General features: G+C 37.8%; 1 protein-coding gene across 5 annotated transcripts in view; it reads left to right on the top strand.

The window, feature by feature from the left end:
* CSRNP3 (cysteine and serine rich nuclear protein 3) overlaps positions 1–22,691 on the top strand; it is a 96,559-nt gene extending 73,868 nt beyond the window's left edge. For all 5 annotated transcript variants that reach the window (XM_066190020.1, XM_066190019.1, XM_066190021.1 and 2 more), the window contains 4 exons: positions 5,896–6,155; positions 11,247–11,543; positions 12,702–15,776; positions 21,838–22,691. In XM_066190020.1, coding sequence (XP_066046117.1) covers positions 5,896–6,155; positions 11,247–11,543; positions 12,702–13,745 — 1,601 coding nt within the window. In that variant the 3' untranslated portion in view covers positions 13,746–15,776; positions 21,838–22,691. The remainder of the gene's footprint in view (positions 1–5,895; positions 6,156–11,246; positions 11,544–12,701; positions 15,777–21,837) is intronic.
* Positions 22,692–23,039: the final 348 nt, after the last annotated feature.

Raw genomic sequence — 23,039 nt, 5'->3', positions numbered from 1 at the left:
TACTTACCTTTCTCAGTCTATTGATGCAATTTCAGTTTGATTCCACAGGTCATTAGTCATTGCAGATTTAGTTTAATGGATGCCAAAGTATATTAGTAGCTAGTCCACGTGCCTGTCCCATTTCACAGCCCTGCCTTCTTATCAGAAAGAAGGATGTTCTTAAGTCCAAGCTGCATGTACATTATTAGTCAGGACTGTGGCATACACGGAATACAGGGCTGGAGCACTCACAGTGCCATTTGAGCTCCTTTGAATTGCCCTGTTCAGTTCTGGCACACCACTGCTGTGTTCCATCTGCTCCACAGCAAGCTGAAAAACCTGGAATTGCTGTTGAGCATGTCAGTACAACCATTCCCATGTTTGTGTGCACTGGGGAACACTGAGTTCTGCATTCCAGCTCAGCTGTGGAGGAGTATGAGCCCTTCCAGGGCAGGGTAATGAAGCTCATGAAGGGTCAGGAACAGAAATCCTGTAAGGAGCGGCTAAGGGAGCTGTGGGTGTTCAGTGGAGAACAGGATGTTCAGGGGAGACCTTAACTGCTCTCTACAACTCCATGAAAGGTTGTGGCAAGGTGGGGGTCAGTCTCTTCTCACAGACAAAGAGAAATGACCTCAAAGTGTTCCAGGAGAGGTTTAGGCTGAATATTAGGAAAAACGGCTTCGCTGAGAGTAGTTAAGCATTGGAACAGGTTCCCCAGGGAAGTGCAGGAGTCACCATCCCTGAAAATGTTCAGAAAACAAGTAGACATGGCACTTCATGATATGGTTTAAAGGGCATGGTGGTATTCAGTCTAAAATTGTATTTCATGATCTTGGAGGTCTTTTCCAAAATTAAGAATTTGATGATTCTGTGATTCTCCCTGCTTTGGTGAGGTACCTGCCTCAAAATGTTTGGTGTTTTTTTCTGATACAGAAGAATATCCAAATTTAACTTACAGAACCGCATGCATTTGAAAGACCTGTGGGGACCTTGTGAAGTCCTGTCTTTCGCACTTTGGTGCTGGTAATAACTCCCCCTAGCACATAGATGCATCTCTCAAGAAAAAAAGGAGCTGCTGCTTTCCTCTGGCGTTTCAACTTCAGTGTCGTGTAGCTTAAACTTTACTTCTCTTCCTCACGCAGGGTCATTTGAGATGGCCAGCAGCAGCTTCTCTGATAAGGTGATTATCACCAACAGGAGGTGGTGCCATCACACAGTCGGGCTGATATCCTCCATCAGTTATCTCTCTATTGCCATTAACATTATTGCTGTCATAAGCAAGGTTATCCTGGGGCCATAATCACAGGTCCCATCATTCCACTAATTAGGGTACTGTCTTTAGAGTACTTGTGGGTGTGCTTAGGTTCATTAGGAATGGGGCAGGTCGCTGAGGGCTCTGACAAAACCCTTTGGTCCCTAAGTGCTCATGCCATCTTTTGATTTTGCTGTTAAAGATAATGAGAAATTTGAAAACACAAATACATCCCTGTTGCAGTTCCTTCAATATGCCCTGTAAAGCACTGTTTGAATTTTGTAGAGTTGCTAACTTACTGAGATTGCCTCATCTACGTGGCCATGCATAATGGGAAAGAAGGTATAAAATCCTTAAGAAGGTGTAGCTTCTCCTGAATTATCTTTATAGAGGAATAAAGTTTCATTTGGTCTAAGGTCAGCAGCACAAGACCCTACCTGAGCTTTGAATTTCAGCTGTGTGTTTAATTGCTGGTTAATGACAGAAATCTAAATTAGTTAGAAGTGGTGGTGCTGGTTTACTATGGGAAGACACTTATATGTAACTAAATGCAGGCATTCCTTTTTTCACGGCATCTGGCAGTTATTTATGTTGCCAGCAACCCGGCTTGGAATTTTTTTGTTAATGAGGAATATGTTCTTACTGCAATTTGTTGACTCATGTTATGAAATGCTAACAGGTTGAGAGGTTCTTGTATTTGATTTTAAAATAAGTCAACTCATCTGAGCATTAGAAAGCAAGAAATGCAAATAAATTCAGCGAAATGTAGTGCAATGTCGTTGCTGAAACTCACACAGAGTGAGAGGACAGGGTCTACCATGAAAGCATCTTTTCATCTGGAATAAGGAAAACGGTGGTGAGAATTGTTAAAAATTGAAAAGAGGGGTTATAAGGCAGGCTCCCGCTAGTTTTTAGAATGATTAGTGCAACTAATTATCTTTCTATGTTTTTAAATAAGTCCTCTGTTATAAATTAGTGCACTTTACATACAGTACAACTGGAGAGACAGTTTTTGCCTTACATGATGTTTTTGTTGGCTTAGAAAACATCCAACAAAATCGTTCTGTCAGATGATGTTCATGATAGATACATAAAATATGTTTGTAAATGCAGAGTGTTAGTCAGCTGAATGGGTAGCTGTGTTTGTACGAAATGGCCATTCTCAGAAGTCACACATAGGATGGGACAAAGGATTGCCTGTAGTGTCATAGGAGAACTCGGCAAATACAAGTGTTACACATGGGTGTTCTTATAGGGATCCCTGGCAGGACTTTCCTCCTTCACAAAGCTGGGGCCAAGGTCAGGAATGATCATCTATGGAACAGCAGCTGGCATTTAGAGGGAATGGTGAGGCAGAGAATACTCAACCATCTCCACTCCTCCCCACAGGCTGATGATATTTGCAGAATGGAGAAGCTGGACTAGTATGATGAATGTCGCAGAAAGGCACTCTTAAAGTAGAGGGAGCTGAGGAAGTAAACTTAAAGCTTTCACTGGAATTTTAATGGTCAAGTTCCAGCTTCTAGTATGCATCCTAGCATTTCTTTTGGAGGGTGTGTTTTATGTCACAGAATTTCCTCTTAATGTAGATTTCCAGCATGTAGGAAAAGTGTTTTATCATTCAGGGTTGGAAACTTGTAAATTGAGTGTATGGAGACTCTTAGAAAGAGTCTTTGGAAGACAGTGGGACAGAAGGAGAGGTAAGAGAAAGAGGTAGAAGCAATTTCTGGATGCAGCTTTTTCCTAGATTTTGTTTTCTGTGAGGGTTGGGAAGCAAGCTGGTTTTTATAAGCAGTACTCTGACCTGGATTACCAGGAGGGATTAGGCTTTGCTGTTAGACTTGATGAAACGCTGTATGGAAAGTCATGGAGCAGGTGGAGAATGGTGCTAATCCTTCTTGCCGTAGTGGTTTATATGACGCTGAGTATGTAAAAAGCAGCCAAATGGCCGGTAGAATGTAAGAAATGCAGCATTTCCACTGATCTAAGATAGAGCTTTAATCCAAAAGGCTGCTTCACACATGTTTTTTCCAGCCTTTTGAAATTTTCACGTGCCTAAGATATTTCTGCACTGGTGACAATGAATTGCTTTGCTCTCATTGATGCAGGAGTGTGAGTAATCTGCTGAGGAGCCATATGGTTCACATTTATTTTAAATGTCTTTGACATCAGGAGAATAGCTGAGACAGCAGAAGAAAGTGCTTATGTCTTGGACTTCAGCCAGAACTGAGATCATTTAAGTTTCGTAATCAAAGAACTATCAGTTTTCTGGGTAAAAAATGTTAGAAAAACATGATGAGCTTAAAATGTCATTCCTATCAGGACTGTATAAAATCAGGAAGCAGATTTTGCATTTGATGAATGAATACAGCTTCAGTGGTACTTTTCTTAGGTGGAGGTTTGGATTCCATTTCAGCCACTAAATATGCAAAGGAAGTGCTGCACCTTCCACAGGTTTCACACTGCTGTAGCTCCACTGCCCAGCTTGGAAAATGAGGATGTTGAAAGGCAAAGGGGCAGTGCTGCTGCACAGTACCTTGGACGTATGAGAGAGCAAGTCAGGAAAGCTTTGTTTCAGTCTGCTCTTGCTTGCCTATTGTGTCAGTTATAATTTATTCATATACAAATGAAACTTGGGTGATTGTTTTAAGCATACATTGGACTGCTAGTGGAAATACTGATTTTCCCCTTTAGAAAACTACTTTTCACGGAGTTTGGCAGTTGAATGGGCCAATGATGACATCTGTTCCCAAGATACAAGAAATAAATGATGACTAAACATGATAAAATGAAAATTTTTCAAATTTTCAGTAAATTTTGCTGGGTGTATATTCATGCTCTCTAATAGATCAGAACATATGTATTTCATGTGTTCTTCTGCTGTTAAGCAGTGTTCTTAGCAGTGATTCTAGAAGATTTAACATACTGTGTAAGGTACAGTGCATGCAAAATAATAAAATGCCCCTGACTCTTGATAAGGTGGTAGTTCTGTTCTGGTTGGCTTGAAGCAAAGGGTTTGAATCAGTTATACAGCAGTTTTTCCCTGACATTGGAAAATGTTCAACATTTCCATTTAATATCTAATAATATTTTTGAGCTCACATAAAGGCAGCCCTCTGCTCAGAGATTTTTAGGAAGTGTAATAGAGCAAGAACACAGTGCTTTGCAGTGCTGACTGTGCTTCTTTCCGTGTCCTTGGTAGCTGAGGTGGTCACAATTTTCATGTCTCCTTGCTGACATTCTAATCTGTGCTTTTGAGTAATCAAATACAGTCCTGTAAACTCCTGCAGCTTCTGCCAGATCTGTTCTTCTAAACAACATTCACATAAATATGAATATATTTTAACTCTTCCTGACAGTAGCATTCAGGAGATGACCATGGAGTTCTTCACAGGGCCTTAACTCTGCCCTTTAATGAGCTCTACCAAAAGATAGTATGTTCCAGGTAAAGTAATCCCATGTATTTGAATGTTTACACTCATGCTTAATTAGAGATTGTCATATAATTTGTCTGACTTAGAACTGTAATGTTAATAAATAACATCACAAACTTCAAAGGCATTTACAACGAATGCATGTGAGCTCTCACATTGTCTTTATCCATGTCTTCAATCCAGTGCTGAATTTACAGTGCCAGTGACAGTGCAGTTACCAGATGTCAACATTTTTGTGAAGTTCAGCTTCATTCTATTTTGACACAGTTTTAATCAGTGATATATCAAAAAACCCCCACAAACAAACAACGTTGATGGTATGGTGTTGACAATTCAGTTACTGAAAGTGATAAGAACTATAAAAAATTGAAGACATGCATTAGTTGTTTTTTTAAGACAGCCCATGACATCTGCAGTCTTTACTGAGAGACTCCTGATGGAACTTTTAGGCATAAACATATGGCAGTGCATGAAATTCATGTTCTAAATTTTGATGCACACACATGGGCAAAAATGCATGTAGTGTAAAAGCCCATTCATGGTATCTGATTTTTATCAGAGATGACTTTTTTTTTTTTTTTCACCTGGGAGTAACTAATTCGCAGACTCTTCTGCTTAGCTTCATTTAGCTGTTAATGTTAATGTGTAGTGTGTGAATAAAAAGGGTAATTTATTTATGTTTAGCCATTAGTATGAAAGTAGTACTTCTACCACAAAGAGGTTGACAGATTTTAAAAAACAGAAATGCTTTCATTGCAGCATTTGCCATTCCTACCAGTGAAGCAGCTCTGTCAGGAGTTCCACTGCTAAGATCTAAACCAGATTACTGTGAGCACCAACCCTGTGTTGTAGATGCTCAGGTATACTGATGAGGATTCAAAGGTTTGTGTGAGTCTCTAACTTGCGAGATTTACTGGTGCGGTTACCTTTGATTTCTTCATTTCGCTTCCTTGGTAAAATGATAAAACATTTTTATGACATGATGGGAAAGAAAAACTTCCTGGCCAAGTATTTCTGTTCTGAAGTAGACAGTGGTGTTCATGACTGTAGGAGCTTTTAGTGGCTTCTAGGTTTGCACCCATGGTAAATACTTCTAATGTTATCTTCTCATTATTCTCACCTTGGAATACGGTGTCTGTGTAGTCAGATATTGTCCCTTATGCAGTTCCCTTTACCTTAACACATCTGCTACCTGACTGCCATTCACACTGAAATCTGCCTCTGTTCCAGCGTCTTCAATCCTGAAGAGAGAGAAGCGGAAGAGAACAAAAAATGTCCATTTTAACTGTGTTACTGTATATTACTTCACGAGAAGGCAAGGCTTCACCAGTGTTCCCAGCCAAGGAGGAAGTACGCTGGGAATGTCCACTCGCCACAACAGCGTGCGCCAGTATACGCTGGGGGAGTTTGCCATGGAACAGGAGAGGCTTCACCGAGAGATGTTGAGAGAGCATCTAAGGGAGGAAAAACTCAATTCTCTAAAGTTAAAGGTAAAACTTGTCTAAGACTTGGATCTCTGCCCTAATATAAATGAACAGTGTCAGAGCTATATGGGCCCAAAGTGTGTGTGTTAAACAAAGCCTTCTATGAGCTCCATTTTCCTGGGGTTTTCTAATTTAACTGAAGATGCACTTTTGTTTGATTATACCAAGTGCTCTTGTAGTTGTTATTGCTGTGTACCTACAAGTGCTTTACAGGGATGTTGTTGTTTACTCCCTGTTTTCTACAGAGAGGAAAATAAAAGCAGAGTGGTGCGAGTTAGCCTTCAGCAGGGTGTCCAGCAGAAGTCTGGAAATGCCAAGAAGAGAATGAATCTTCTAAGCCCAACAGCCTATTAGAGAAGGGAATGGTAACATTATAGGTACAGAAAGTGAAAGAGCTTCTTTTCTTGGCCAACTTGAGTGAATTTGGGAAAAAGTAAGAAAAAGTTTATACTAATTATACTAAATTATTAATTTATACTACATTTTGATACTAAAATGTTTTTGTTTGCAGTATACCAATTTTTATGATTGTATGTCTGTACTATTATGCCAAAGAATGTTCATTAAAGAAGAAATGTGTCAGATAAATTAACCAGCTATATCAGTTTAGCTAGTCAGAACAAATCCTGGCTAGTTTTCACAGGATCACAGAATTTTTAGGGTTGGAAGGAACTTCTGGAGATCATCTGCTCAACAGCCTCTGCCAAAGCAGGGCTCGCCTAGAGCAGGTGACACTGGAATGTGTCCAGGTGGGTTTGGAATGTCTCCAGAGAGGGAGACTCCATGTCCTCCTTGGGCAGCCTGTTGCGGTGCTCTGCCACCCTCAGTGTAAAAAAATTGTTCCACATGTTGAGATGAAATTTCTCGTGTTTTAGTTTATGTGCACTGCTCCTTGTTGTGCTGCTGGGCACCACTGATAAGAGTCTGGCACCATGCTCTTGGCACCCCCTTTGAGATATTCATGTGCATTAATGAGATCCCCTTTCAGTCTTCTCTTCTCCACACTGAACAGACCCAGCTCCCGCAGCCTCTCCTAACAAGAGAGATGCTTCAGACCCCAAACCATCTTTGTGGCCTCCATTGGACCCTCTCCAGAACAAGCTCCTTGTCTTTATTGAACACAATACTCCCGATGTGGCCAAGCAGAGGGGCAGGATCACCTCCCTTGACCTGATGGCCACACTTGCTTGAGGCTCCCTGGGGTGCCATTGACCCTCCTGGGGCCAGCTTCCCAATAATGCTGTCATTTTGAATACACATAGGAGAGAAAAGAAACTCTGTAATTGAGTAAAGAAGAACAGGGAAAGGGAGTGTGTTCCTTCTGCCACTTCAAAACTGGTGGCAGAACTTCTGTTTTTCTGTGTCATGGATTGCATTGCGTATATTTTTGGCTCTTTTTCAGATGGATCCTGTAATTAAAAGCGAACAATATTTAGAACTTTAACTGAGCTTCTGTGCTGCACATTCCCTTCTTTTGTGATACTACATCTCTGTTTCTGTAGTTGTGCAGAGCAAAGTGGCACCCTCCAAGTTGAAGAAATGCCTTTAAGCATTTTTTCTGTAGATTGAACTGTGAGTTCATCACTTCTGTGTCTCAGGGCCTGAGGAAGTGCATACGACCCTCACATTTGTAATTAATTTTGTCAGTCTCCTAACTGTTTTGAGTTTTCTTCATAGCTAAGTAGATTCTTAAATAAATTCATAAGGTCATAAAATTTGAACTGTCATAGAACAAGCATAAAACCACTCAGGACAAAGGCAAATCAAAAAAAGTTATTTGGACAGGTTGGAAACCAAAGGCTAGTAGAGTGTTAGTGACTTATCACTTGCTAGAGGTCATACCTGTAACATCTCACATCACAGGATTTTCAGAGCATCAAGTGTGAATTGTGCTGTGTAACTGATGACTAGCTGTAGATCCCTTGGTTGACTTCCAGGAATCAGCTCAAAGAGAGGAATCCCCAGTGGAGTGAGTAAAAAATAGTCAAGCACACAAATATTTCACTTTTCTTTCCTTAGCTAGAAAGTAAATCAAGAAAAATCACAGATCTTACTTACCTTCCAAGAGTAGGTGAGGCCATTTAGCCTCTATGCACTGGAGCTTCGCTCTTCATCCTTTCCTCATCCTCCTCTTGGCTGGGATGGATCTCCTTTCTTCATTAGCCTATTTCACTTCCGCCCAGTCTGTTTTGGGAACACAGGCCATACTTTCTGCTCGTTTTCTAAATGCATGTTTTTCCATCTTCCCAGTCACTTGTTTGAGTGGATGATTATTAAGATTATTAAATTTCTGAAAAATCTCTTCATAAGTGTTCAGCAAATAAGGAGGGCCTTATTTGCATTCTTTATTTGCATCTTACTGGTGTTAAATCTTTTACCAGAGTAGAATATTCCTCTTCATTTGGAGCATATATAAAGACATAGGCAACAGAGAACTTCCTGTTTTAACTAGGCCATTAACCTCAGTTTAGTTGCATCCCTGAGTATGTGCTTGGGTTTAAAAAATAAAATTTCAAACATGAAAAGAAAATCCAGGACTTGCTGAATTAATGAAGAGTCACTGTAAAGCACCAAGCATGTTTTGTTTGCTTAAGAAAACAGGGCCTTGCTGCTTTTTCATTGCAGAGATGGAAGAGCTGCTTGGTCATTCACATAGTTTCTAAATGAATAAAAAAGGAAATGTGGCATTCTAAGGTGACAGTGTCAGCAGTTTTGTCAGCAAAATTATTATTCAGTTAATGAAAATGTGCTAATCAGGATTTGCATAAAAAATTACTGTACATTACAGAAAAATGAAGAAAATGAGAAAATGGAGTAGAATGAAGTTTAGTCAGAGGTTTTTCTATTTGAAAACCATTATGTAAATAGCAAGTAACATTTTCAGTGTGCTTTTCAATTTTAGCTTCCCTGGGATTTTTTTTTTTTTTTACATTGCACTGCATTGCATTAAAATATATAAATTGGGGGGTAGGAAGTATTTGCTCCTGTAGAACCTGTTTAAAAAAGATAAAAATACAGGAATATATTGAGATTGAGTTTGCATAGTATTAGGTACTGTTTATTGTTTTAGTTGCTAAAAGCAAAGGGCCGAATAAGAAACACTTCTAATTAAAAGCAGATAAAGGCTGTGAAATCATCTTCAAGTCACTTTGGCCATTTAGTACCAGCACTTTGATGTAAATACTGCTGACAGGAGCATAAAGACTTGTCAGCAGCAGAGTGTGAAAATTCTGGATGTAGAAGTCATCTTATCAAATGAAAGGTACAAGGTACCTTTGAGAAAATTACCTAAAAGAATCCTTTCTGCTTATTCATAAAGTCTCCTGAAATTAACATTATTAGCATGAGACTAGTGATGTTAAGGCTCCCGGGTCTGTGGACACAGTAGGTTCCCTTGGTGGGAAGTCATAAGGAATAACTTCCAATAGGAGGTCCATCCTACATTTTTCCTGTTTTACTGAGTGAGACTGAATTTCACCCAAAGGCTTCACACACTCATTGGCCTTTGTTCTGTGGTTATGACATTAACCTTTAGGTTTATGAGGAAGTTTACTCATCTACATATCAAGTTTGATTCAGATGAACAATATTATGACAATCAAGAGAGCTTAATGTTCCCCTGAAGTCCTGGAAAATTTATTTGGTATTTTTTGATAATCTTCCTTCCTATGCAGTTACCCAGTTACTTCTTTGAGAAATGTTAGACTCTTTCCTTTTACTAATTAATTTGTTCTTTATGTGGGCAAAGCTGAGGAAAAAAAAAAATAAGAGGAGACAACAAGGAAATCATCCTGCAAAGGAGTCAGGAGCTGAGGTGGTTTGAAATAGCAAACTGCTGGCTGATGCCACACATTTGATGTTCCAGCCTGCTGGATGCATGTGGCATTCAGCACGTCACTGGAGGCCAGTTCTTAATGCTCCACTGCTGTGCAGCAAAGTAGTTAAGATTTGCAGGAGGAGGAGGAGAAGTACGTGACAGGATTGGTATGGTTCTGTAGGTGCCTTTGTGTGCTGACCAGTTACAGCATTCACCTCGTGTGTAAGAGCTCTAAATGTTAATTTTTATTGAACAGTAATTGAATAAAATAGTCAACTAATTACAGAAGCAGGGATCAGAATTTTTCTCCCTCCACAGTTTTAAACTTAGATTAAATAACAGTGTTCTGCTTAAGGAGTGGTTTGATCCTTGTGTATATAAAACTAGAGAAATCAGATTTCTTAGGTAGGTCATTCCCCTATTATTAAACAAACAAAGAAATCAAAGGAACATAAGCAAACTCTACTTAGTTTTACCTTGCCAATGTAAAATGAAAAGCTACAACCAAGAGTGCCATTCTGGATTGAAATATTCAGGCTGAGTTGTGTGTATGGTAACGTATTAGCTTCAGGCAGCTAATTCAAGATGCGTTTAATCCCTGTGTGGATTTACCTCTCTCTCTATAGAATGTACAGGAAAAAGGATGACTTCCAATGTTGCTTTTCCTACCTTCCTTAACTAATATGTTGAAATACCTGGTGTAAATAATCTCCTGTTTGCCCCAGGGCCAGGCAGAACTGTTTAGGGTGCTGTTACCCCTTTTTACCAGTGTAATGTGAAATGCGTAACAGAAAATGGAGTGATACATAAAATGTATCATTTTACAAACCTGTGATGCATCATAATCTGAACCTATGTCAGTGGTATCATTGCTGTCTCAAAAGGGATATTTAAGAATTTCAGAGAGCTCAGAGACAGGAATCAATTAAGGTCTCAAAATTTATCTTGTCAAACAATACAGAAAATATTAAAATTTCAGACAGGCATGAGATCTAGCAGCTAATGGCGAACAATAAATTTAGGTAAATAAAGAGCAGATAATTTCTTACCTTCATTACAAACTTGGTATTAAAAAGTGTATTTAATTCATATGCTAAACATGAAAGAAATGCCTGGTCACCCAATCTGTGATAATTTTTTGGAACCTTCTGGCAGTCATGCAGGTATTTTACATATTTTACAGCTTTGTACATTGATAATGCTTTTCACATCCTGACATCTATGATGTGACGTACGTGTGAGCGCCGTTTAAGGACTTTGTTAATTGTTCCTTGCAACAGATGACAAAGAACGGTACGGTGGAATCTGAGGAAGCCAATACACTGACTCTGGATGACATTTCTGATGATGATATTGATCTGGACAACACTGAAGTAGATGAGTACTTCTTTCTCCAACCCCTGCCTACAAAAAAGCGGCGAGCATTGCTGCGAGCTTCTGGAGTGAAGAAGATCGACGTGGAAGAGAAGCACGAGCTGCGAGCCATCCGCCTGTCCAGAGAGGATTGTGGCTGTGACTGCCGTGTGTTCTGTGACCCAGAAACTTGCACCTGCAGTCTTGCAGGCATAAAATGTCAGGTAAATGTCTACATTATTGTCATTATTTAATTGTCTGGTTAGGGGAAAGAGTGTGTGTCCATGCACATGTGTGTACTTTCTGTTCTTGAAGTTACAACTGTTGCAGATTACGTATTAGGCAATAACGCTTGTGGATGTCCAGCCTGTTTTTTAAGGCTCTGTTTTAAGGGTGTTTAGTGGGCAATCAATACAATCTCCTAAAATATCTTCAGTATGATTTTAGGCACATACACGGCTTAGGGTGTTTTTTTGTTCTTAGGCAAGTATTCTGCTCCTCATTCTCCTTTTAGGCCTTTATCTAAATAGGCAGATGCAGACAACAAAAGAATAAGTAGCCTGCAGATTTCAGAAGGGATATTACCTTTTATTTTAGAAACAATTAGCAGACACTCCAAATGTGAATTGTAGTCCAAACTCTGTGGGAAAAAATAAATGACATTTTGTGATACTGTCCTTTATGTAACATGCATGATACTTAAAATCTGTGCATGATAAATTTGCATGTAGGCAGTAAAAAGGTATCTGCTAATGTAGCAGGTAAGTTTTTCCTCTGCAGACTGAAGAGGTATTTCATATTTTACATTTACATAGTGTCAGCTGTATGTGTCCCAGAATGTTCCCTAAAAGATATTCGTGCTAGTTTTGCTGAGTTGCTGTTGTGCAGCTGAGTTTTCTTCCTGAATGCATTCTTTTCATCTCATAAATCCAAGCTAAACTTTCTCTGCTATTTTAAATAATATATTCTCTTTGCTGTTCCTGTTTTCATTTCCACATGTGGGGAAGATGTACTGGATTGTGTTGTGGGGTTCTCCTGTGCATATTTGATATTTAGGTGTTACAGTGCAGATGAAAGTCACAGACCTTAGGCTGTCTAATCAAACTTGCCAACACATGGATTCAGTCACATTTTCAAAAAATCAAAATATTAGATGCAGAAGTTTTGTGCCAAGTCTGTTGAGCTTACATTATTACATCTAGAATTGACTGGATTACCTTTGAAAATGCACTTGAGTTTTTGTTCCTGTTTTCTGACTAATTCTACCAGCATTTCTCAAGGTAAATCCCACTTCACCTTTGTATTTCTCTAGGCTGTCTAGGCTCTGTCATGTCACCAGGCTTTTGCTTCCTATTGTTAATCTGTATTCTCTTTTTTAAAAGGTGGATCGTATGTCTTTTCCATGCGGTTGCACTAAAGAAGGGTGTAGCAATACAGCAGGTAGAATCGAATTTAACCCTATCCGTGTACGGACTCACTTTTTGCACACAATAATGAAACTTGAATTGGAGAAAAATAGAGAGCAGCAAGTTCCAGCACTCAATGGCTGTCACACTGAGATAAATGCACACAGTAGTTCCATGAGTCCAGGACCCCATCCAGTTGAATATTCAATTGCAGAAAATTTTGAGATTGAAACTGAATCCCCGGCTGCGGTTATGCATTCCCAGTCAGCCGAGGACTTGGACTGCCCAGGGGAAGAGGAGGAAGAGGAAGATGGGAGTAGCTTTTGTAGTGGAGTTACAGATTCTAGTACACAGAGTTTAGCCCCTAGTGAATCAGATGATGATGAAGAGGACGAGGAAGATGAGGAGGAAGATGAGGAGGAAGAAAAAGCAGATGATTTTGTGGAAAGCATGAGCTCCCATGCTGATATGGTGCCTCTTCCTTCTGTCCTTTGCTACTCTGATGGAACTGCTGTGCATGAAAACCACTCTAAAAATGCCTCATACTATACTAACTCCTCAACTCTGTATTACCAAATAGAGAACCACGTTGCTGGCACTGCTAACCAGATTGGTGAGACTTACTCAGAAAGGGATGCTGTCAAGAACGGTAGTCTTTCTCTGGTGCCTTATAACATGACTTCAGAACAGTTTGTTGACTACACACGGCAATCAGAGGAAACTTTTAGCAGCCCTCATTACCCTTCTGCAAACCCCTCAGTGATTGTTTGCTGCTCATCTTCTGAAGGGGATGGCAGTGCTCCCTGTAACAGTTTGTACACTGAGCATAGGCCGAGTCACCCGCCAGTGGAATTTCACTCATACTTGAAAGGTCCTTCTCAAGATGGCTTTGTTTCAGCTTTGAATGGTGGCAGTCACGTGCAAGAACACCCTGCTGAGAATTCACTAAACCTCCCAGAAAAGAGCAGACTGCACGAAGAGTGCATCAAATCACCAGTGGTAGAGACAGTACCTGTTTAATATTAAAATTATTCTAGGACTGACTTCCTGTGTTGAAGTTCACTCCCATTGGGTTTTCCTAGAAATTTACTTTTTTAAGAGGTAGACAACGCTTGGACTACAGTCAATGTTCCAGAAACATTTTGTTTTCGCAAGCTACACTGGCAGTGGTATTGCACAAAAACAGTTCATGTAAAGATTTAAATAAAAATAATCAAATCCTTTTTTTGATAAAAATTAAACAGATAAGTAAAAAACACACCCAACATATTTCAGAGTAGCCTACCTATGAACGTGTGTGAAACCTGCCAAGCTATCTGAATCAAAGCTTCATGTTTTTGACTGTCGGGCCTGTGCAAGATTGTTAAAAATGATACTTTGAAATAATCATGTTTAGAGTCCTAATTTTCAACATATCTGAAAAGATGGTAAGTTTAATGTAAAAGTAACTACTGTACAAAAAAAAAAGTTTTAATTGTTCTGTACTGTATGTATTTTATTTATGGTAGTTTAAGATTCATGTTTTGGTAAAAGTGAACAGCATGTTCATTTGAGCAGAAGATCCATAGCTGCTTACAAAGAGCATGTCCACTTTTCATCTGGAGTACCTTGTATTCTTCCTTATTTTTTCTTAATGCCATTTCTGATAAATCATCTTGAAACACATTTTTAGAGTGTACTATTTTCTCTTTTACTGCTCTTGACAAACAGGAGAGTCAGAAAGGGGGCGTTTACGTCTTCTAGAATAGAGAAAGGTAGACAATCCTCCATTGAAAACTAAAATCAGTGGCATTCCAGAACTAGTACCCCCTCCCCAAAGAAAAGTGATCTTGTATATAATGGCAAAGCAGTAGCTTAAGCTCATCCAGCACCTTCAGCCCAGCCACGGTTCAGATACTTACGCACTTTAGTGCCATTTTGCAGTACTGTAACAAACTGCGGGAACTGGAACCTCTCTGGAGAAATGCCATAGCTCCAAACCCTGAGGCAATGTAAGATCTTAAAATTCACTGTAACAAAACCTGTACGTTTTTCCCAAGCCAGTTTACGAATATGTCAGTATGCAGTTTATAAAAGCAGAGCCTTACTGATCAAAGTTTAAATAAAGCATGGAAAAAAACATGTGGAAGTGTCCAGATTGCCTAAATTTTTATGGAATACAAGACCTGGCTTTTGTGGACTTCTGATTGTATCTCAAATTTAGTACCATTTGGTCTTACTAAGAAACAGTCCATTCAGTGAGGAAAAATAGCTTCAGAAATTTTGTATCTGCAAAAGTCTGCAAGCAAAAGAACATGTGCATCATATGGATAATCCATTACCTTGTGATTCACTTGTTTTTAAATGAAATGGGAATGAAAATACCTTTGATTTATTAAACAACCTTGCTTTTGTCTAGAAAAGGAGGCATAGGAACCTGCTTTTCTCTGCACTGGTAATTCTGCACTGCCTTATTTTGATTTCAAAATCTATTTCAGCATTTTTATTCTTCTGATACTGAAATTTCATTTATTATACATCAAGTATTTGAAATGTAGGCCTGTCTTGTTTGTCAAAATAAGGATCAGCATCTTCGTTTTTATCTGTGTCAAATCTAGATGGTTAACAGTGTGCATGTAAACACAGTGTAAATTTTATCTCTGTAACAGTGACTCTTCTGGTTAGAAGCTCTTTAAAACATCATGTACAGTACTCCAGTAGAAAAACTGCTGATGTAAAATACGCTTTTCAAAAAAAAGAACTAACTTAATTGTTTTTATATAAAATCTGGGCAAAGTGATTTCTCATATTTATGCTAAATTAGCAAAATATTTTTACTCCATGTAGTAGCTGGAAAGGTTTTTTATTTACTTGTTTCCACAAGAAGTCCTACATGTTTTATATGAACTGCATTGAAAAGTCTAGTTCTCTAGGGACTGGATTCCAAACTTCCAACGTATTCCATCTCCTGGGAAAGAGCACTCATGTTGGTTATCTGGCTCAGCAATTCCACAGCCTCTGTTCCTCAGTCACAGACCACTCTAGTCTCTTTCTCTAAGGCTGAATAGCCAGGTAAGTGCCTGTATTCTCCAATGCCATACAGCAAATACCCATGATTTTTAAAAAGAAATGGTCTAGTCCTTAAAGTTTTGTGCTTAAGAATTGATTGTTCTGTTCAAGATAATTCTAAGGGCAAATGTAACAAGTCTCTGTGTATGTAGGGGTCTTGCTTAAACAGTTGGCTTAAATGAGGGACTCTCCCTTAACACCAGCACCAAAAGCACAAATCTCTTCTGCTTGAGCTAGGACAGTAGATGAGGATCAGTAGCAGCTCTTTAACTTCGGAGTGTGTTGGAGAACCACACACACTTTACTGGGATATTTTTCTCAGGGGAAAGTTAAGTGAAATCTTTTGCTTTGTTATTCATGCCCTTACTGAGCAATAAGAAATTATTTTCTTGTCCCCCGTGCTTTCACATGAAAAAATACCTTTAATAATATCAGCAAGCACAGTAAGTAATTAACACTATAAAATACTTCTCAGCTAATTTTAAGTATTGAGATGATGGTTATTTACTATTTCCATTGGCACAGATTTCTGATCCCAGTTCTCTGTAATATTAGCATCTGTAAAAACTTCTGAGTATTTGGATGTGCATGTTCCATGCCATTGGGGCATCACGGATGAATACAGCCGAATTCTCTAAACCCTGCAGCGTAGGGTAGCAAGCAGTACCTTGTTAGAGAGTGGTAGAGGGAGCAGGGACGATATAAAGCATTTGTGATACACTGTTTCACCATGTTTAAAGTAGCTCATTCCTGGGAGTCAAAAAGTAAAATGTGCAGAATAAAGATTCAAGTTGAAAACATAGTCCCAATTGACTAGGTAGTGATAATGTAGCTAATAATACTTTTCTTTTGACACAGTATGATATTTTGTGATCAAGATTTGATCTCAAGATACAAAGTAAAGAAATCTTTAGTTCTTACAGCAAGTTATAAAGTCTGTTTATAATTCATGGAGAGTTCCTGGTAGCTATTATTAATAATACCACCAAGCCTTCTAACAGAGATAAACTCATGCTGAGGAACAAACCCAGTAGCCTCTCTTTTTTTCAATATGTGTTAAACCTGTTGCCCAGCCAAATCCATGCCAGTAAATAACAAAGCTAAAGCCTTTTCTAGTGTGTATGTTGACTAGAGTGAAAAAAAATAGTTGAAACCCTGACCAAAACAGGTAGGTTAATTTAGCTGCAATCTAGAGTAGGATATAGAAATCAGGTGCGAGTCAAGTTTCCCATCACTTGATTAAACTTTGATGGTTTTTTTAGATCAAAAAACCATACTCTACATTTAAGGAAAAGCAAGCTTAAGTCATGGGATGGAAAGTATTTCAGTGTTATTTTTTGGGCTAGTATGCAGTAATACATGCTGTGTCCAATTTCCCAGCTGGTTAATATTCATATTGATAATCAGTCCTTTCGTTTTGGGTAGGCTGTTTCTGTGTGGTAGAAGTATTATGTTACTGAATGATAACCAGCAGTATTTGTTTCTTTATCAACACAGTGTATTATTTGTGAAAATACCTACTTTACTGATAGTTTTTATCAGCTTTATTTCCAAGATATTTGGCTACTGATAAACACTCCTAAGAAGCCCGGTATATATTTGTGATTATATTGCTTTGTTCCCAAAAATGAGTCATAACGAAAGCATTTCCCTTTCTTGAAATAAACTGGAATTTTCCCCACAGAACATTACTGGAACAGCACCTAAAAGCAGATGCCTTTTTGCGTGTAAAGTGAACTTCACCTCTCTTGCTAAAAGGTGCATTGTTAAATATATATGAAGTTTTAATTAATGTTTGACATGAAATTAGAATTTTGTTGGCACGATTACAGCAATTGCAATTGTTGCTTAAGAGCTATAATTCATGTCTGTTGAAACATCCTTAAAATTAAAAGCTGGTCAGTAGAAATTTCTAATATTCTTTGTTGAGTTGTATGCCACTTAGAACAGAAAATTCTAGATTTGTAAAGCTTCACCGGTTTTCATTTACGTAAGTCCCTGTTAGTGAATCATAATTGGAGTTGACATTCATTTATTTTATGTCTATTGGTTCCACTCCATAGTAACTATCACTTGCTATAGATAAGGTTCAGCTGCTCCCCTGCTCTGTTAACAGTGGGATCCTGCCTTTGGTTCAAGTGCTGCAGGATTCCTGTCTGGTGTTGGTGGTGCCGTTACTCACTAGATTGCTGGCTGATCCCAGTCCAGATCCAGTTTCTAAACTGATCTGGCTGTTTTATTTCAGTGAATGTGCTAATAAACTGATCGTGTTTTCCCTGCCTCCCAGGCAGTACCTTCACAGAGAGAGCTGCTTTGTTAAAGATCGTATACAAATATTTGTATGCAAAACTGAGCATGTATAAAGGTTTTTATTAGTTTAGGTGTTCCTGACAGAAATGTGATACGCTGGATAGAGAGTACTGGGCTCAGACAGAGGAGACTTTGCCTTTGTCCTGTCGGATCATCACGTTCTCTGTACTCTGGTTTGTAATGTATTTAGATACACTGTGGTAAAACATAATTCTATAGAACAGGTAAAATACCATTTTTATTCTCATGTTTTGGCATCATAACTAAATTTTTTTACTGAAGACTGTGCCTCTTTCCAAATGAAGTCCAGCCCAGCTTAGAAGTGGCCAGAAATTTTTCGCTAACATGAAACACAGCTGAAATGAGCTCTCCTTTCCTTGGACTCGATTAATGAGCAGAAGTTAAAAAGTAAATTTCACAGTGAAAAATTAGAATAAAAGCTGTGTTGAATATACAACATTTACCTATCTAGTGCTTAACATTTGAGCAGCAAGATTGTAGTTTTCCTGCAATGCCATACTTGGCAGCAAAAGGCAGTCATTATCCTCTTCATGTTGTCTTCTTTTGCCAGCTGGATTCTCTCAGTTGAAACTCCTTGTCTAGGCTGCTCCTGTAGCAATGCAGGTGTCCTTACTCAAACATAAAGCAAGACAGACCCATGATATCCTTTTCAAAGGCATTTGCTAAATGAGGATCTCCACTGTAACTGCTCGTGAATTTTATAAACCGACATTCATTGTGCCAGTTGTTTTATTTCCTGAAACAGTCAGGAACAGAAGAGGATGATACGGAAAATCCTTAAGCATTCAGGGGTGTTATGCTTTCCCACTGAGACTAGAGAGAATTCTGTCATCTGCTTTATTATGGTTGCAGGACAGTTGATGTAAAATACTTTGAAAAATCTAGAATTAACTCAGAGAATATATTCTATAGAATTTATTTCTAAAATATTAAATCTGATTGCTATTTTTTTAAAATGGTAGAAAGCTGTTATTTTCAAAACAGAGTCTAGTTGACTTACGTGTCCCTTGATACGAGAAATCTCAGCATTTGCCTTTTCAGTGTTTCAAGGTTTTTAAATATTCTTAATTTTGCTATTCACTGTAATCATTGTTCATGTGCAAATTATTGTCCATTTTCTCCAAGAAGTGTCAAATCCAAAGTACAAATATTGTGAAGTGATGAAGAAGTGCAGTGTACTTTTAAAGATGTCTGAGTGAACACATGCTTGAGTTCTTCACAAGTTCTTCCTTTTCAGTCTCTTCCCTCCCCTAAATCCAAGGCAGCTTTTAATTTTATGGCTAATAAATGTACCAGAGTATTGTCTCCACTTGAGGAGAAAAGTTATAAAATCTTTGAGGACTTTTCTGCTACTGTAATAGCTGATACCAAGAATTTTACTTTATATGAACATCCACTTTATATAACACCTGTTTTGTAGCCTTAGTGTTTTCTTTTTAATTCCTTCCTTCCTACCTTGCTACCTTCCTGCTGGTCTCTGGGAAATCTGTGGTACAGTAAGACTTTTCATTAAAATCGAGCACAAGGGTAACGCTGCTGTCCTTTGTGCTGAGAACGAGATCTTGAAAAGCCAGGTTGGATAGGGTTTTGAACAACATGATCTAGTGGGTGGCAGGGGCAGTTGGAACTAGATGGTCTTTAAAGTCCCTTCCAAACCAGGCCATTCTGTGATTCTAACAGTTAAAATTGCTGTCTTTAAGGTTAGGCAGACACCGGCCCCTCAGAAGGTCCCACTGACTGAAGAACCGTATTCCTGGTGCCCTGTGTTGCACCTTCTCAGTTGAGATCATAGTCTTTCATCCAAGGCTGGGTGTGGGGGAAAAAAAAAAAAAGGCAAAAGGTAGATTTTTGTACTTTATTAGCACAATTATTTTAATTATTTTAATTTGGAGCTTAGAAATGACACTTCTGTTTCATGAATGAATGTCCAGTAGACCTAAGTCAAAAAAGTTTGTCTCTCATGTACATTCTTCTCTAACTGTTCATTTTTCCAACAAACCATGAAGATGGGATTAGCTTTTCTTGATAGAGAAAATGGTGGAAGATACAAATGTGCAACATTGTTCTAATACAAGGATCAAGATAATCCTTTGTCTTCAAACGCTTGAGTGAGTGCAGGGAGGATAGGAAGAACAGTTTAGAAGAAAAGAAAAATGAAGGCCAGAGGCAGATTGATAAGGATTATTTTTCTCCTAAAGGGAAAAATATGGCATATTTAAAATAAAATTAAAAAAAAGAAGGAAAAAGGCAAATTAAGATCTCTTCTGAGCAAGGATGGAAAAGTATATGGACATTCACCACAAGCTTGTCCATGTTAGATCAAAATACTGTTTCTGTTATTTAATATATTGTAATCAAACATGAACTCAGTGGAAACAGGAAATGACATTTTTTACAGACCAGAGTTATACAGGTGGCCATTAAATAAAAGACTTATCCAAATGCATGGGGTAAAAAAAAAAAAAAAAACCAAACCAAAAAAACAACTAAAAAGCAACACCCTAGAAGGATTGCTACCATGTCATTCTTTGCTGATGGCAATTTCAAAGACAAGTTCAAAATCATTTTAGTTAACTCTGCTCCCAGGCATGTATTCTCATATACCCAGTTTCTCAGCTAGCAAGAGATGCTAAAAGCAAAGACAAAATGTCCTATTGTCAGCATTTTATCTTGTCATTTTCAGATGAGGCTTAGTACATTATGGCAGGTAATTATTTTAGGTTTATCCATCTTAAACTTCTAAAATATGATCTTAAGAATGAAATTTTGGGTTGGATTGTGGATGAAGTTTAACCTTGCTGGAGTAATGGGGGAATCACTGTAAAGAACCATTTGTGAGTCTCAGATACAGATTCAGCACCAATTTTCAGCTTCTTGAAAAGATCATCATGTGCACTGGCAGCTGGTTCTTAAAACCAGAAGCAAGCATACTGATTTTTTTCAAGCCATTTCACACAAATACTTCAGGTCTCAAATGCCCATGTAAACAAGGCTTAATAACTGGGCACTTCTTTTAATTGAGTGATTGTAGGCACTTCTATGGAAATATGTCTGAAGTGTAGTTTGTGAAATATGTTTTAAAAGTGTTTGATGTAAAATAAGCGCTAGACATTTAACAGTGCAAAAATAGTCAAAATCTGTAGATTACAAAACTGTTCCTAAGATCCTCGGCCTGTAATATTGTCTTAGTAAAGTTAATCTTTTAAGTTAAATTGCATTCTGGTGTAATAACCTTTTACAGATGAAATTATTAATACATAGGTACTGGTTAATGCCTGTTAACATAAAACATGGCAATTTGTTATCTTGATTTGTTTCAATATATAACTGACAGAAATTTTGTAAAAAAAAAAACACAAACAGAAACAACACCTTACCTTTTATATGTTTAAAGTGTTTTGTTTTAACAGACTATATTAACATTCACACTGTCTAGTCCAACCCTGTCTTTTAGCAGGTTCATCTCTCTCTGTATACATACAAATATATATATATATCCCCACAAGAATATAAAACTGCTTTTGAAATTTGTGTTGGCAAGTGGTAAATAGTACACTGTGGCATAAATTCAGAAGCACTTACGTTGATGGTCTTTCAGACAGGTAATCCATTCAAATGGGACTAGTAAAAATGTGTAATTGCAGCCATTAGTTTAAAATTTGTACATTACTTCTAATGTTATTAATCTCTGAGAAAAATAATTATGTTACATACTTAACATTTTCCATTACAGATGATCTTGCATACTAAACTTATGGAGGTCTCAACTGTTAAGCAAGATATTTAATTGGACTGCTGCTTTTAAACTGTTTGAAGAAGCAAAGGGAAAGAAATTTCATCTTAAAATCTGTATATGGAAATAATTTTAAGCTTCATGAACTACACATTTCCTTAATTTCCTTTTTTTAAACAAGTTGTAACATCAAAGATGCCAAAGGGTAATATAAGCTACAATAATATTCAACAGAACTTAACCTAGATCTTACGTTGTAATAATTTATTCAAATTAACTGTATTCTGTATTTATATTTTCAGTATTTATTATGAATGATATGAAATTTGATGTATTTATTGTGGCTTATTACTGCAGTGTATATATTCCAAAAATGAGCATTTTTAAGTCTTAACATTAGGTTTTTTGTTAATTAGTGGCACTTGTATCAGCTGTATTTTTATTATATATTGTACAATATATATTGTCCATTTGTTTGCAATGAAGTAAACCAGGTTTCTACATTACATCCTGGCTGCCAGTGCATTGTGCGTCTCATTTCTGCTATGCAGTCACTAGAGAGCCTCTCTCACCCACGAGAGCCAGAATTAGTACTGCACATCCTCCCTGACACCTACAGAGCCTCCAGAGGCACTCTGTGAAATTTCAAGCATTTCTCCCATTCCTGATAGTCTGATAGCATAAAGAGAAGCAGTTTGTGTGGAATTTTTTTGTGTGTGCGTTTTTGTTTCCAAATATTTGTATGCAAATTAAATTAAATAAACAAATGTCTTCTTAGGTATATCCATTTGCCCTTTAATGATACTACTGCCTACAATTTTCTTTGGCACAGAAATACTGTGCTTGATTCATTTGTGCCTATAATTTTCATAATAAGGTAATGAAACAATTGTTTTCAACAGCTGTTGGAATAAAATTTTGCAACAGCTCTCTCTGGTGGACAATTTGCAGTAATTTTATACATCAGATCATTTCAATGGCAACATTCAAAGAATACTGCTAAATTTTAGGGCAATTGCTTATTTTGAAAACTGAAGATCAGCATAGCTTCATTAAGAAAAGAATTATCAATCACAGCACAATCTCTGCTATCTTTTTATTCTGATATTTACTCAAACTGAGATGCACATTTATAAAAAAGTTGTCCTTAAGTTTGCTTATATGATAAATTACATATAGCTAAACTGTTTGTACTTTAAAAA

The sequence above is a fragment of the Chamaea fasciata genome, unplaced genomic scaffold (genome assembly GCF_029207755.1).
Source record: "Chamaea fasciata isolate MVZ Bird 193981 ecotype frontalis unplaced genomic scaffold, bChaFas1.0.hap1 SCAF_8, whole genome shotgun sequence".
Lineage (NCBI taxonomy): Eukaryota > Metazoa > Chordata > Aves > Passeriformes > Sylviidae > Chamaea > Chamaea fasciata.
The sequence above is the reverse complement of the archived record's forward strand: the minus strand, read 5'-3'. Positions and strand labels throughout refer to the sequence as shown.